This window comes from Odontesthes bonariensis, chromosome 1 (assembly GCF_027942865.1).
Source record: "Odontesthes bonariensis isolate fOdoBon6 chromosome 1, fOdoBon6.hap1, whole genome shotgun sequence".
NCBI lineage: Eukaryota > Metazoa > Chordata > Actinopteri > Atheriniformes > Atherinopsidae > Odontesthes > Odontesthes bonariensis.
The window spans coordinates 45,478,171-45,494,069 of NC_134506.1; the positions used below are offsets into that span (position 1 = coordinate 45,478,171).

The following is a 15,899-nucleotide window of genomic DNA, read 5'->3' on the forward strand; positions in this document are numbered from 1 at the left end:
CACTGCTGACTCTGCTAAAAATGACAGATTTTCCTTTCTGGATCTCTGAAAGCAGAACTTCAGTCTCAGAGCCCCGAAAGTTGTTCTTTATGCACCTTGATGCCATTCTCATGACTCAACACTTCCTGGCACAGGAGAGAGGAAGCACAGTCTTATATGGTGTTATTTTGGGCATGGAGTATGCCAATCTACTATCCTCGTGCACTTAAATACGCACGGGTGGCATTCATCATTTACGCAGGTCGCTTACACACTTTTTCCCAAGTTAAGAGCGCTTGTTGAATCTGACGTGGCGTGTTCTTACGAAACATTCGTACGAAAAAAGTGAGAGAAATTTAGAATAAAAATACGAAAATGTTCTTTCATGAGGCCCAATGATCCCTGGGGACAGTCCAGTGTGTGTCGTTGAAACACAGTTAAAAGTGTTTTTTTACACTTAAGCCAGTGATGCAAGAAGGTATGAGTCTGAATGATAATACACTCGCAGTATTTTCATAGATAAATTTCAGGTGAGAAATCCATGATGCGCATTTATTTTCCTGGGGAGGACGATTCTTCAACAGACAGGAGTACAAAAGAAATTATTTTTAGGGCTCGGCGACTTAGGGCTCTTATTGATGATTCTCTGATTGAGTTTGGTGAGCCGCGACCCATCCTTGTTGGAGAGACTAAACCTTTGGTGGATGCTCCTTTTATACCCAATCCTGACGCCCTCACCGGTCACTGTAGGATTTGAGAATCCAGAACACCATTACTGATATATTCCACAAACTTTTCTCTTTCCTTGCCTTTCTAACAACTTTTCGCTGGCATTAATTTCAACACTACAATTCATTTACAACTAATTGTGGTGCAGCATCAGCTGTATTTTAAAAAACTTACCAACTTTTCTGGAAATGGTGTTTCCGCATGTATACATAATTCTTTTTGTGAGCGAGTATTCTAATCAATTAATTCTCTGTGGAGAGTGGGCAGAGTGCGCTTCTCAATTCAACGGAGGAAACTGCTTTAAAACACCATCATTAGGAGTCAAATTAACAACTAGAAAGTGCAAATGCTAATAAATGCCGATTGCCACATCTGAATGAGGCCCACTTAGGCTGGCCTGCTGTGAGTGTGCGCTTTTAATTGGGACGCCGTGTGGGTGTGTTGTGGCCGCGCTGTTTGATAATATCATGTATAATTTCAGGATGTGTGTGCCCAACAGCTTGGGCCGATAACTACGGCTGCAAACAACAAAGGGAATTAGAATTGAAAGCACAGAAAACTCCCACCATCCTCTGTGAGCGCTTCAGTTTTTAGATGAGATACAGATTCGGCTTCTTCGTTTAAGGACACCCTCCATCTCCACTTTGCCTTTTTTTCTGCCCTCGTGTTGTATTTTTATCTTTCCAGCCTGACCCCCAGACATTTCCCAAGCTTTTAATTCTTTAAAAAGACCTCCCGAACACACAGACGCTCTCATGTCGTTGCGTTGCCTTTGGCACATACTGATCGTTAGACATGAATTCCCCCTCTGCCTAATTATTTGGTCCCATTCTGTGAATTACAGCTGACAGTAAGACGTCACGTAGCACTTCATATTTTACATCAAATTGCCTCAGTTGTCCATTTGATCAGGACTGTTTTGCCAAAGAAAGAAACAGATCTGCATAGAGATTCAGATTTCAACTATTTCAGCTTAAAGCCTGATGACCAGCTGAGGTTTGGTGCCATGGCAACAATAAGAGATGCTGACAGGAAGATGGTCTCCATCCAGTCATCCCTCAGTGGGAATTCTTTTGTCTCGGGCTCGATTCTCACTGGTTTTATCGTCAGCCTCTTATTTATGTGGCCACATCAAAGAAATAAGTTATCTGCCCCAAGTGCTATTTGAAAAAAACATGTCGAAATAGGGGAAATTTTCACAAACTCTCCCTGTGATCAGCCAACAACACCAAACACACACAGTTATGGACCAGCTGGTGAACACGGTGGAGCTATCTGCCGCCAAAGAGCCGAAGATTATTCATTTAGAATTAAATTAAAAAGTTGTTACAGGACGGCTCATATCGGACTGAAGTTTAAATCAGGTGAAAAACACACGTTTTTTTCCTCTCTGTTCTCATAGCATTTAAAGATAAAAGCTTGCCCTTACAAGCTCTTTTTAAGGGCACGACAATAAGTGACGACAACAAATGCAATTACAACTCTTAGGTGCGTGCCACCACCCACAGAACCAAACACAACCTCGTGTAAATGTACAATATAAATGCACAAACTGCATAAAGACTCCCTCCAATCATCAAATTTAAAGTGGAAGGCCAAGACACGGTGTCACTGGGTCTACATGGTGAGATTAATTGGATGATAGCTATAGTAGGGTTATGCTCCTTATTTGATTAAGGGTAATTCTCCTTGGATATCTGGCGGTGAATGAATGGGATCAGAGGCACAAAGCGTGTCATACCCCGGTATGATAGGTGGCGCTGTACCCATTCCAGCTGTTGCTAATAGAGCCACTTCCTGTTGACCTCTTCACCACCAACAACAACAACAAACTCAGGCATTGGAGAAAGATGGAGAACGCAGAGCCAGATGAAGCTACGTCCCTCTACATTTGGTCTGTGATGAGCTGCTTGTTGCACAAACTCGATGCCCAACGGAGCATTCTCCATCGCGTTGTTTGTTTCTTTCTGACGGCGACAACAACAGGAATATCGTCTCCTTTGACTTCCGGGTCACGACCCCGGGAAAACATCTGGAGCATGCGCAGAACGCAAAGTCTGATTCACCACGAGCTTCAGCGTCTACAAGCAGGTTTAGAGTGACTTTCAGCCCAGTTATCTCGGGGTCTGAATCCCATCCGATCCAGTTCTTAGTCAGATTAAGGTGTCTACATGCACTTAATAACTCAGTCTGATTGGAATTTAGCCAATAATCCGATCCTTTCAGTGCCATGTAACCCCGCTGAGTGAGACAGCCAGGATAGACAGCAGGAGACAAGTGGACCAGAACTCAATCTGGTAACATAACAGTAGTTCTGACCAGTTAACTATGTAGCTTCAACACTCAAAACAAATGTAAAGACAAGGCAGCTGTTAAGTTTTCAAGGTTAATTTTTCATGGAGAAATCATCTCTTAACACAATCGACATCAATCGTTTTAGCCTAAACTTGTAGTGACTGTTCAGAAGTGAGATGACCCACCGACGCGATTCCCTGTATCTGAGTCACATGATCTGTACCACTGACCCGCCCCATTGGACCAGCAGCAGATCCAAAGGGGAGAAGTGAGTGATTCTTTCAACCCTCTGTTAGATCGATTCTTTCATTGGAAGCTCAAGAACAAGCTGGAGTAATCTCAAGTTAAATGAAGTCTTTATTTGTGGTAACAAATGAAGTATATCAGCGCTGGACCCAGTATGACAGACCTCTCGCAGCAAATCCGTCAGACAGAGCCTCGATTTCCGGTAACATTTTGTATTTATATGCCTCATTGTTTCGCATAGGTTGGACCCCTTGTCGACCAAATATGATTGGACATGAGTAGGTTCAACATGCTTCGTCATATTCTCTGAATAAGCCAAATAATGTGTGTGTGTGTGTGTGTGTGTGTGTGTGTGAACCTTGCACCTGGTTTCCCAGGTTTTTTCTCCCCATTCCTGGATCAGTTAAGGTCTCAGTTAAGGTCATGTCTCGTGTCCATCTTGGAAAAGTACATTTAATAAAGCCAATTTTAACACCTCAAACCTCAAAAGAAAATTGGACCCATTTTACACAAGACACGCTTCTTCTAAGCAGTAACACTAAACTGGTATTTATCAGACCAGCGAGTTTAGAAGAAACTCTGAACGGAGATCAGAACTTGTCTTTGGAGCTTAGCGGAGGTGCCACTTTCAAATCTTGCTAGCTCTCTTGCTATCTCTCTTGCTAGCTCTCTTGCTATCTCTCTTGCTAGTTCTCTTGCTAGCTCTCTTGCTAGCTCTCTTGCTAGTTCTCTTGCTAGCTCTCTTGCTAGCTCTCCAGGATCACCAACCATGCCTTTAACATATACAATGATCTCCCAAAGAGAAAGTTAAAAGCAGCAGAATGTCTTGACCGGCGTTTTCTCACCCCTCCCATGCATTCATACTGGGAGCTGTGGTCAAACTGTAACTGTAGCTCAACCCAGCCGTGCACGTAGCCACGCCTGAGAGGCTGGAAGTGTGTGCCACAGATCTAATTTCATGTCATCAGTCAAGCTTGTAACGTGTTATTTTGTAAGTGAGGAGGATCTTTTACTGTTGTTGACAGGTGTGGTACTAATGCTCTGTAGTGAAAACTAAACTAATGAGCGTTTTTTTGGCCTAAATGTTCATTATTGATGCCCCTTGAAGAGGGAGCTGGGGGGTGAATTTTACACCTCAAACTGTCTCAGTGGACATGCTGAGGCGAAATGTAAAGAAATCTGTAATCCTCTGGAGGTTTTGCATTTGATCATCTTGTAAACTCTCCTGAACGCTGCCTTTCTTCGCTGCCTTTTAATCTTTATCGACAACGATAGATTTTCTTTTTCCTGCGTCTTCGCTTCGCCTCTCCACGATCATCCGATGGACCTTTTGCATCTGCTGTTGTTCCACTTGGATGAAGTGGCTCGGAGCGCTGCTGCTCCTCATCCTTCCCATCCCCCCCTCCAGTTACTCCTGTGTTATACACAACCATTTGTCTCCATGACAACCAGGGGAGAGAGCAGGAAAAGAATCAACGTGGGGGCGACGATAGCAGTAGTGGTGGTGGTTGTGGGTGGTGGAATGATAATGAGAGATAAATAGTGACTGTGTTTCCTGTTGCTCATTGGCTACCTGGTTTCTGATAGTAAGATTTTAAAGCGCCCCCTGCTGGACTCTGTAACTCCTGCTTTGGATTCTTTTAGCGCTGGTTTCCAAACGAGAGGCATTTAATGAGGTTGGATGATAAGACACCATGGTTAAGTAAGAAATGCTTCCGTCACATAAAGTTATTCCCAGTATCATAGAAAACATTAACAATTTAATTTTCCATTTTAGTGCATAGATGACTGTGAGGGTCAAGCATGAGGACACAGAAATAATTTTCAAGAAAAATGGGTTTATTTCCCAAAAAATAACAAACTTCAAACAATATGAAGAAACTAAACTCAAGGCCAAAAATCAAGGTTTTAACACAACATAAGCTCAAACTAACGGCTCAAAACAAACAAAACTGACCTGACACACAACAAACAAAGGGGACTTAGGCTCCGGCTACACGAAAACGAAACGAGGGTTTTTTTTAAAACGGGTACGAAAATGATTGCAACCACACAGGGGAGCTTCTCTGTCCACATGGAAACGCCACGCTTGCTGAAAACGATGCAGTACACACGAAACACCTCTATGTGCGCTGTAAGCCACCCCCACCGGTTACACCAGAACAATAGAAGAAGCAATGCGTGTACGCCCCTACTTCTACCAGCGCGAAGCTCACGTTGTTCCTTCAACAACGCCGCTGTAGTAAGCAGCGTCTGCAGCAGTGCTGCTATCAATGTTGTGGGGTCCATGATGATCGCTGTCTGTCCTTGTTGTGTTGTCTTCTTCTTCTGGATTTTGAATGGAAGCCGCTTTTTGTTCTGGTCTGCGTTCACTGCGTTAGCCATGTGGCTGTGACTCAGATGCAAACTAATTTGTTTTGGCTGTAACAATGGAAACGAAACGACGCCGTTTTCAAATCTTCCCACTCTGGAACCCGTTCTCCAAAACTATCGTTTTGGGGTACTGGGAACGCCGGCTCCGTGTGGCCGCGACAGCCAAACGATAAGAAAAAGTATCGTTTACAGTGAAAAACGTTTTCGTGTAGCCGTGGCCTTAAATACTGTCTGATCAGACCATGTTGACACACTGAGGACGAGGGAATGGAACCATCTACACAAATTTAACTACCAAAAGTAACTAAACACAGTTAGCTTAAGAATCAGCTTAAATGACTAATAAAAAAGTTAACAAAATAAGAAAATCACAAAAGCAAAGAGAACTGATGCAAAAATTAGAGTGAAGACTCCATAGTCTTCCCCCATGGAACTCCAGATGGTATCACCCGATCAGTCCATTGCTTCAGCCCAGTCCAATGTACCCCCCCCCCCCAGCACCAGCAAAAGAAAGCACAACAAATTAAGTATTTGACTAAATTAAACATACAAAAGCTAACTAAATGTGCACGCTACAATTAGAACTAATCCATTTTAATATTATCAAATGATAAATAAAAAACCCATATATTTGTGCTACAGTAAACGTGTATAAGGAAACTCAGAATGAAAAAGTGTTGGTGTGTGGGGTTACCGACTGTGTGGCTGCAGGTGTGGCCATCACACTGACCTTTCAAACTGAACTAATACTGACGTTGCATCAAATCAAATTGATTTGATGAGTTGCAGATCAAAAGGCGCGAAAGGGGTGATTAGTTTTTTATTTAAGCGGGGTTGTGTGGCATTACTTTACACTCTCTGAGCTCTTTTTGGAGGCCAGAAGAGCCAAACTAACCGCCACCGAGAGCAGGGATAAAAGAGCACATTTTCACCATCAAACATAACTTAAACCTCAACAGCAGGACACACCGAGCAGCTAGAGATGCATTTTAAAAAAAAATCCATATTGTAGCATTTCCTGAACCGCTGTGAAGTTTTTGACGTGTAAGTTGTTTTTATGTGGTGAAAATTCACTCTTCTTTCATTCCTGCTGACAGTAGCTGAGCTCTGACTGCTGCCTGCTGAAGTCACACAACTCCAGTTAAAGAAAGACAAACTATCCCTTTCCTACACCAAGTTAGAAGTCACACAACTCCAGTTAAAGAAAGCCAAACTATCCCTTTCCTACACCAAGTTAGAAGTCACACAACTCCAGTTAAAGAAAGCCAAACTATCCCTTTCCTACACCAAGTTAGAAGTCACACAACTCTAGCTAAAGAAAGCCAAACTATCCCTTTCCTGCACCAAGTTAGAAGTCACATAACTCCAATTAAAGAAAGCCAAACTATCCCTTTCCTGCACCAAGTTAGAAGTCACATAACTCCAATTAAAGAAAGACAAACTATCCCTTTCCTGCACCAAGTTAGAAGTCACATAACTCCAATTAAAGAAAGACAAACTATCCCTTTCCTACACCAAGTTAGAAGTCACATAACTCCAATTAAAGAAAGACAAACTATCCCTTTCCTACACCAAGTTAGAAGTCACATAACTCCAGTTAAAGAAAGCCAAACTATCCCTTTCCTACACCAAGTTAGAAGTCACATAACTCCAGTTAAAGAAAGCCAAACTATCTTTTTCCTACACTAAGTTAGAAGTCACATAACTCCAATTAAAGAAAGCCAAACTATCCCTTTCCTACACCAAGTTAGAAGTCACATAACTCCAATTAAAGAAAGCCAAACTATCCCTTTCCTACATCAAGTTAGAAGTCACATTACTCCAATTAAAGAAAGCCAAACTATCCCTTTCCTACACCAAGTTAGAAGTCACATTACTCCAATTAAAGAAAGCCAAACTATCCCTTTCCTACACCAAGTTAGATGGGGAAAAAAAGGGAATACATGCCGTTCAGTTCTGCAGGTATATCCGACCCAAATGTACCTTAGTTTTACCTTCGATGTCTTTTATTCTCAAACAGAAGATCAGAGTCAAATGTAAAAGATAAGGTCAAATCCACCTGTTTAATAGTAGAAGCTCCCGTTGCATCGCTTCTTCTGTTCTGTGCACAAAAACTACCTTCCTTCAGACATCTTACAAATGCATCCGGTTCTACATAAAAGTGACAACTCCATCAGTCTTCCTCCTGTCCAATAACCTGCTCTGAATTCTGGCTTTCTTTTGGATAGGAAGCCTGTCGTAGAGTTGTCACAGATCCTGGCGTGCACGCTCTGGGAGATCCTCGGAATGAGTGGGAGATCCAGTCGGTATTCAGCATCCCCTCCTCCGTCTCCTTCTCAGGAAACGATACATTTGCTCCGAAGAACAAGCTCGATTGTACATGTATTGACTCACATCTCGTTTTAAAGTAGAGTAAAACCCGCAAGGGTTACACTGTATATGAAGGCAGCCTGTTAAAAGATTCAAGAGGAGTCACACTAATGGAAACCCTCTCCTTTTGTGACTTAAGAGCTTTTTTCTCAGAAATGGAGTTTGTATGTAGAAAAGGTCGGCTGTGCACTCAAGCCAACTCTGCTTTGATAACACACCTGCTCTCCATCTCTGTCGTCTTCCTGAAGGTTTGTTCTCCAGGAACGCTTACATAATGCATCCAGGTTTCCCTTGATGCTTGTGTGTGCATGCATGTGTGCCAGCAAAATGAGCCGGTTTATTTTTACCGTGAAGACATGATGATCTTGACTTGAGGCGTACTGTAAGCCCACAACCCTTCGAGCTCGCTGCACCTGCAGAAATGACTGTAAGCGGCAGCATGAAAAAACGGGAGCACCATCTGGGTCACTGATGGAGTAAAACCCAACCAGAGCTGGATAAGAATCACTTTGCTGCTCTCTGGTGGTAACAAAAAGATCACATTGATGCAAAAGATGCAAAAGTCTGAGCCAAATTCATTTTAAATGCGCAAAAACAATTTATCAATGAATAATTTAACAATACTATAATGTGAAATACCTTCAGGAAGCTCTTACAAACTCTTAACACCCTAATGCACCAACCTTTGTCTTCATTTCAGATATTTGCTGGATGTTTAAACAGAAAGCTGTGACTGAAACAGGAAACAATAATGTTGTACAGTGCACATCAGGCATGCATCTCACTGACCTCTGCAGTATCCTAAACCACACTGCGGTGTTTCTCTTTGGTACAGAAGAAGAAGAATCAGCAGACATTTAAATCTCATTTCAGTCTGATTTTGCTCTCTGGGATACTAAGAGAAGAATGGAGATGATGGCACGTTTTTCTATTTTTTTGTCATAAAATTCTAATCCGAGCAAAGGAATGAAGGCTGTGTTCGAAACCGCCTACTTCTCCTACTATTCCTACTAGTCATACTTTTTTAAGTTCCCGGATGTACACTAGATGCATACTAGATTCTCTGAAATGTTGAGTATTCATCATGAGGTTACTTGTCACACTCAAACTACCCAAGATGCAACGTAACGTGACGTCGCCCATCGCCATTTGAACGGTCAAATTCCGTTAACGGGACGAGAGTAGTCAAAACGGCATAACCGGAAGTGCGTTAGCTCACTGCGGCTAGCTTTAGTAGCGCCGAATTCGTGGGAACAAAATTGTAAACAGCCGGTATTTTGTCAGGTTTTCAACACGTTGGGGATCTAAACGACTACTTTCTCACCTGAAAATGTTTGAAATGTTGCTAAAGTTTACAGAGTTTAGAGCTTAAAGGATAAGACCGTTTTTTTGACATTGGGCCCTTGATTTCACATTATAACATGATGTTCTACTCACCCCTGCTTGTTGTTGGTTATTTGGAGCTTTTCCGAAGATATTCGAGAGGCGTCTGGCTGCTCTCTTGAGATATTCGGCCATGAAACGGTTTCCTATGGGCAAGCTTATACAGGCACAAACTCTGCTGTTTATAATTTATTAATTACTCTACACTAGCACTGATAACGTGGAGGTGCGTCGCTTACTTAAAAAAATCCGGGTTATTGTAATTTTGATTTTTTTGTCGTAAAGTGGGTGTTACTGACGTCATCGTCGTGCTACTGCCACAGACAGCCCACAGACCTGCTGCCTATTTATTCATTCGGCTAAAATTCAAAATTAGTAACCCGGATTTTTTTAAGTAAGCGACGCACCTCCACGTTATCAGTGCTAGTGTAGAGTAATTAATAAATTATAAACAGCATAGTTTGTGCCTGTATAACGTTGCCCATAGGAAACCGTTTCATGGCCGAATATCTCAAGAGAGCAGCCAGACGCCTCGCGAATATCTTCGGAACAGCTCCAAATGACCAACAACAAGCAGGGGTGAGTAGAACATCATGTTATAATGTGAAATCAAGGGCCCAATGTCAAAAAACCGGTCTTATCCTTTAAGAGAAATCAGCTTCAGGCCGGCTGATTTCGGCTCGGGCAGGAGCGAAATGCATTGTGGGTAAACGCTCTGCATACTGTCTGATTGATCAGTATGCCGTTTTCAAGTATGTAGTATGCAGTAGGCGGTTTCGAACACAGCCATACTTTCCCTTTTAAACACAAGTTCATATAAGTTTTCACATCCTGGTCTGTGTACCACAAGCATTTTTGTCACACTGCAGTGGCAAAAACATTTGGGTATTTGAGGACTTTCACAAGCCAGTGTGTTTCCAGTGTGTCCAATAAATGAAGATGAGGACTTTGTCTTTAAAACTTCCCTGCATTTTCACCCCTACATCCAGTCAAATCTGGCCCTACTCTGCCCCAAACAGTCACCTATATTTTGCTGCTTGGAAGTTCCTGAGAACGTGCACAAACAAACAAACAAACAAAGAAATGCATAACATGCGAGGCAGCTGTGATAAACACACGTATCCTTAATAAAAAAAAAGAATAGTCCTGGCGGTGTTTGCAAATAGCAGCTCCAGTCGAGATTATTTTTATTGGAAAATTTACATGTAGTGAACTTAAAAAAAAAAAAAAAATGTCCTTCTCCAACATAGATAAATACAATGGGACAGTGTGAACGTTTAAATCTGCAAAAAAGTAAAAAATATATATATATATTCTTTCTTTAACAAAGAGGAGGGGTCCCAGGGTGAAAAATTGTACTCAAGTAAAGATAGATAGATAGATAGATAGATAGATAGATAGATAGATAGATAGATAGATAGATAGATAAGTACTTTATTCATCCCAATTTGGGAAATTATTGTGTTGCAGCAGCGTACAGTATAAAAGATATGTAAACAATTAAAGGGAAAACAAGCAAATAGAGGATAAAAGTACTGTTACTTCAGAATAATATGACTCAAGTAAAAGTAAAAAGTAGTCATCCAAATAATTACTTGAGTAAGAGTAAAAAAGTGCTCGGTGAAAAAACTACTCAAGTCCTGAGTAACTGTTGAGTAACGTCTGATTTATTTGTTAACACAAGCATTCAATCAGACAGACCTATTTACCTTGAGGGGATCCCATGGTCACTCACTGGAAAAAATCAAAGTCTTACCAAGTATATTTGTCTCATTTCTAGTCCAAATATCTCATTACACTTAATATAAGACACAACTGCCTAACAAGTACTATTTCAGCCAGATATAGGGACTTGTTTGAAGACAATACATCTGGAATATCTTGTTAAATGAAAAAGTCTTGAAAATTAAATTGTTTTGAGTCGCATATCATATGAAACAAGCTTTTTTTTTTCATTTGAAGAGGTTTTTAAGCTAATTTCAAGATCACTTTTATCTCAAAAGTCCTAAATATCACATCTTATTTCAAGAAATCTGGACGAGCCGATTTTCACTAGTTCCATTGGCAGATTTTGTTGCTTATTTCAAGCAAAAACGTCTTTTATTTGTTGTTTCTTTTACTTATTTTTGGAGGGGCATTTTTTCCAGTACTGAAATGGTCCTTGCATTGAGATTATCCTTTTTGCTGCCTCCGGCACCTGCAGCTGCACGCTCCTGATGCAGAGTCCACACCCAGCAGGCTCAGCTTTCCCACCAGCTGTCTTGGAATGATGCTTTTACCCTTTAAGGCGTGACAGGGTGAGGTGTCGTACAGTGGAGATGGCTTCATCAGCCGAGCGCTTGCTTCTGCGCTCAAACTGTAGGTGGTCTAAATCTGCAGGGTTGTTGGGCCTTGATGTGCCGCAGAACACCGTGCAAGTCTTTTGCATAAATAAAACTACTTTACGTCGTTAAACTCTGACGACATCTGCGTCTCCATTCAAAAGGATGTTCGGTAAATCAAAGCCAAGAAAAGCAGAGAATCCCTCAAATATGTCCAAAACATCAGATTTATCAGGAACCCCGATGATGGAAAACAAGCGTGTGGACGAGCGTCTGACCTTCGTCATGTGGGAATCTTGACTCGCAGACATTTCTAAAAAAGGTTTTAAACATCAGAAAGCTCTGTGAAATTTAAACGCAAACCTGAAGCAACGATTTACTGTTGATTTAAGCAAGAAATGGTACAAAAACACCACATTAAACATGCAACACAAAAGCTGTAAGTCATCTGGGATATTTAACTGAACGCTGCCTTTTCAGTGATGCATGTGTGGCGTCTTTATGTTTTTCCCATTTTTTTTTCTTCTCTCAACAGGTGGCGCTTATTGCTGGAAACTTTGAGCTTGGTGATGTCATCAAGTACCATAAAGACTCAGATATAGGTGAGTCACAAAGCGTCTTCATCGCTCCATCGTTGGCTCATCCCTCACCTATTCTTCCGAAGCCACCAAGCATGCATTCCTGAATCTCACTCGGGATACATTTCAAATCCTCTCGCGTTTGATCCTCCTAAATAACTCCACATATAATCCCCTATGCAGGATTAAAAGGGTGTTGCCAAGGCGACCAAAGTTTATGTACACCAGAGCAACCTATGTGCCAACAAGGAGGAGGAGGAGAAATGATCCATGCTGGGATCAGCTGTGTGTTGGTTCAGGTTAAACATGGTGATGGAATGATGGGGATCATTCTTTGTGTGTGTGGTGGAGCTTTGTAACTTAGATCCGCTGCTGTGACGGGTGTGAACATAGTTATAAAATAGATTTTTATTAGGGCTGGGCAACGATTAAAATCTTTAATGTAATTAATCACATGATTTTCCTGATTTCCCTGATTAATCACGATTAATCGCATTTGTACGCAGAATCCAAAAATGAATCCAAAAGTAGCGTATAGCTTTTAGCATTTAGCTTTATTTTAAATGTGCTGCCATATGAATGAAAGTGCCATAACATTTGTTGTGCAAACACACTTTTAACATCAGCATCTTTCTGTAGTTTTTATGTAGAAGCCTCGCTCCACTGTCTGTTTCCTTGAATGACTTGCTGCTATCAGTTGTGTGTTTTGCCTTTAAGTGATATTTTAGACTGGAACTACTACGCTGAGAAGACAATTCAACTTGGCTGTAAATGCAGGAGTTTTTTTAACATTTATTTTGAAATACGTGCTTTTATGTTGAAACAAGTAAAACAGGAAGTAGCGCCGGTTAGCTCCGTTAGCTTCACACCTGTAGCGGTGATGTTAGCTGCTAGTTTCTCTTTATTTTATTCCTCCATGCTTGGTGGTGTTTGCTGTAACTGTGTGAATGTGATGCAGAGGAGAAGTGGAAGTTAAAGGGGAACTCCGGGGCATTTGAAGCGTGTTTCCATTGCTAGAGGTTGTCAAATAATGATAGTAGGACACAGAGAGGTGCAAATCTGCGCTCCCTGTGTGGAGATCGCTCTGTCCACACAGCATGTCATGCGAGGCTAATACGTGGTGGCTAAGGGGCAACTGCTAACCCTTCCACGTAAAACAACAACTTTACTGGGCATGTATTGTTGTAATGTTTTAAATACTTGAACGCAGTTTTTCTAGAGAAGATAATTGTTTTGTATATGGGATTATCGTCCATCGACTCTTTTGGGCTTTCACATGCGCGAGCCTACAACCAGCCGGTGAGTGACATGCTGTTTATAAAGTTGTTTTGTAACGTCCCCATGCCAGTAATGTGAGAACCATGCATATGGTTTTGATGGTAAGGCTTGTGACTTTATTGTCGGATGGGTTATAAAGTGGTGTGACGTTTCTGCAGTGTGCAAGTTGTTGTTTTACGTGGAAGGGTTAGCGCTTGCCCCTTAGCCACCACGTATTAGCCTCGCATGACATGCTGTGCGGACAGAGCAATCTCCACACAGGGAGCGCAGATTTGCACCTCTCTGTGTCCTACTATCATTATTTGACAACCTCTAGCAATGGAAACGCGCTTCAAATGCCCCGGAGTTCCCCTTTAAAGAATCCTAGTTCTGACCCTGCAGATTGCCTCTGGGGAATGACTCTGCCGCTGGTTGAGAAGCAGCTAAAGTGGCCAGTATTACTTTGATTATTTATTGGTACCAGCGACAATGCTAAGAATGCTATTTCTTTAATGATTACAGCAACTAATGTCGTCTTTTACTTTGTTTACTCGAACATTTAGTTCTACGGTGTTGATGTGGCGTTAATAAACATCTGTGAGAAGAACCGGAGTCTCGCATCCAATCAATGGGCGGCATATTGGCAGAGTTTACAGATGACTTTGGTTCTGTCGACTCCGCCGTCTGGAAGAACTTTAAAATGAAAATGGCCGAGTAAAAGTTCCGTACCCTTCTCCATGTTTGGTGGATCCGCCGATTACTTTCTTTTCCTGTTCCACAGCAGACAGCAGCAGACTTTTACAAAATAAAAGCCTGTGAGCAACAGACTTTTACAAAATAAAAGCCCCAGAAAGACTGATTTATAATTGTAAGTGCGTGTGCAGCGGGGTCTTTCCACATGGAAGAACAGCCACGTTGCTGCCATAAAAGACGTGTAGAAGAAGAGTAGAGTTTGGAGTGAAAGAGAAGAAGAAAATGGGGCAAGCAGAGGTCGTGGATGCTGTTGTGGAAGTTAAAGGGTATACATTCATGCTCATTATGAACAGGCAACAACAGCTCAAATTAACCCCGTTAAAGAAAACACGGGGAAGTGAAGTCAGTGTGGGATAGATAGAGGCAGAAAACAAGAATAATGAGTGTTGTGGATTTTTTTTTCCCCAGATTGAAATCACAGAAGAACAAAATATAGATGGGCAGCAAATCCCTAAAATTTCAGCTTCCAGCTATGGGGAAAAAGATGGCTTAGTGGCCTTCATTAGAGCATAAAAAGAAGATGGAGATCATGTCATTTATGGGTGAGGTAATGCGTTCAACATAAGTTACCATGGTGATCTGACCGGTTAAAAGGGAGCCGACCTTTATGACACTGAAAGCACTTTTTTCGTAGAGCAACTTTCCTGTTGAACTTGGCATTTGCATGTGAGGGTCAGTATGGTAATGTATGAAGACATATCAGATAAAGTAGGTGCTGTAGAGGGTTGATGGATGCAACAGGTCTGGAGAGGTCTGGACTGATCACATTTTTGTACAAAAGCTCAGCTTCACATAGACTTTGGGAAGTGTTGTGTGGGTGTTGGCTCTGATTGAGTGATGATTTATCCCCAAAAGCCTAAATTACACCAGCCTGCACATGGGTCTGCATCTGTGCATGGGTGTGAAACATACAAATTTCATGTTTTTCCTGATTATTTGCCCCTTAAAGGGACAGTTCGCCTCTTTTTACATGAAGCTGTACAACATCCCATATCAGCAACATCATTTCTGAACATCTTCTTACCCCCTGCTGCGTCCTGTGAGCAGAGTTCCAGCCTCATTTTGGTGTTGATGAAGGTAGTCCGGCTAGTTGGCTGGGGTTTAAAAAATAAAGCGTTTTGCTTCTCAAAACAATATGCGTTCAACAGAGTAATACATTTGCATCACAAAATGGTTCTCCAGGAAAAAGTCAGACCTCACAATCTCTTGGCCCTATTTTCTCTCCCTTCGTATCACTGCCTGCTGCCGCCTGCCGACAGCCGCGCCTGTTACGGTGTTTGCTGCTCAGTCTACACAGCTCCAATATGCTATATCTTTCTAGTTCCACCACTCCTCGCCGGATCCTCGTCTTATACGTCTGAAATCCTCGTCCTATTTCCTCGTCTGAGTTCCTTGTCTTATTCGTCTCACTCCTGTCCTATGCCCCTGGTCCATGGTTTCCTCGTCAGTCCTGTCCCGCAAGTATTCAGTCTGGTTTTGTTATTTTCTTAGTTTTTTATGTTCAGTGTTCCAGCTTTACTGTGCTTTTTGTTTTTATTTAAAAAAATAAATCCCTAACTTCACTTCTGGCTCTTGTCCGTGTCTGCACCTGGGTTCTCCCTTACCGAACCATGAC

General features: G+C 41.9%; 1 protein-coding gene across 5 annotated transcripts in view; it reads left to right on the forward strand.

The window, feature by feature from the left end:
- The window catches only part of shank2b (SH3 and multiple ankyrin repeat domains 2b), a 386,266-nt gene that overhangs the window by 176,199 nt on the left and 194,168 nt on the right, over positions 1–15,899 (forward strand). For all 5 annotated transcript variants that reach the window (XM_075468229.1, XM_075468249.1, XM_075468215.1 and 2 more), the window contains one exon: positions 12,232–12,298. In XM_075468229.1, the coding sequence (XP_075324344.1) occupies positions 12,232–12,298 (67 nt within the window). The remainder of the gene's footprint in view (positions 1–12,231; positions 12,299–15,899) is intronic.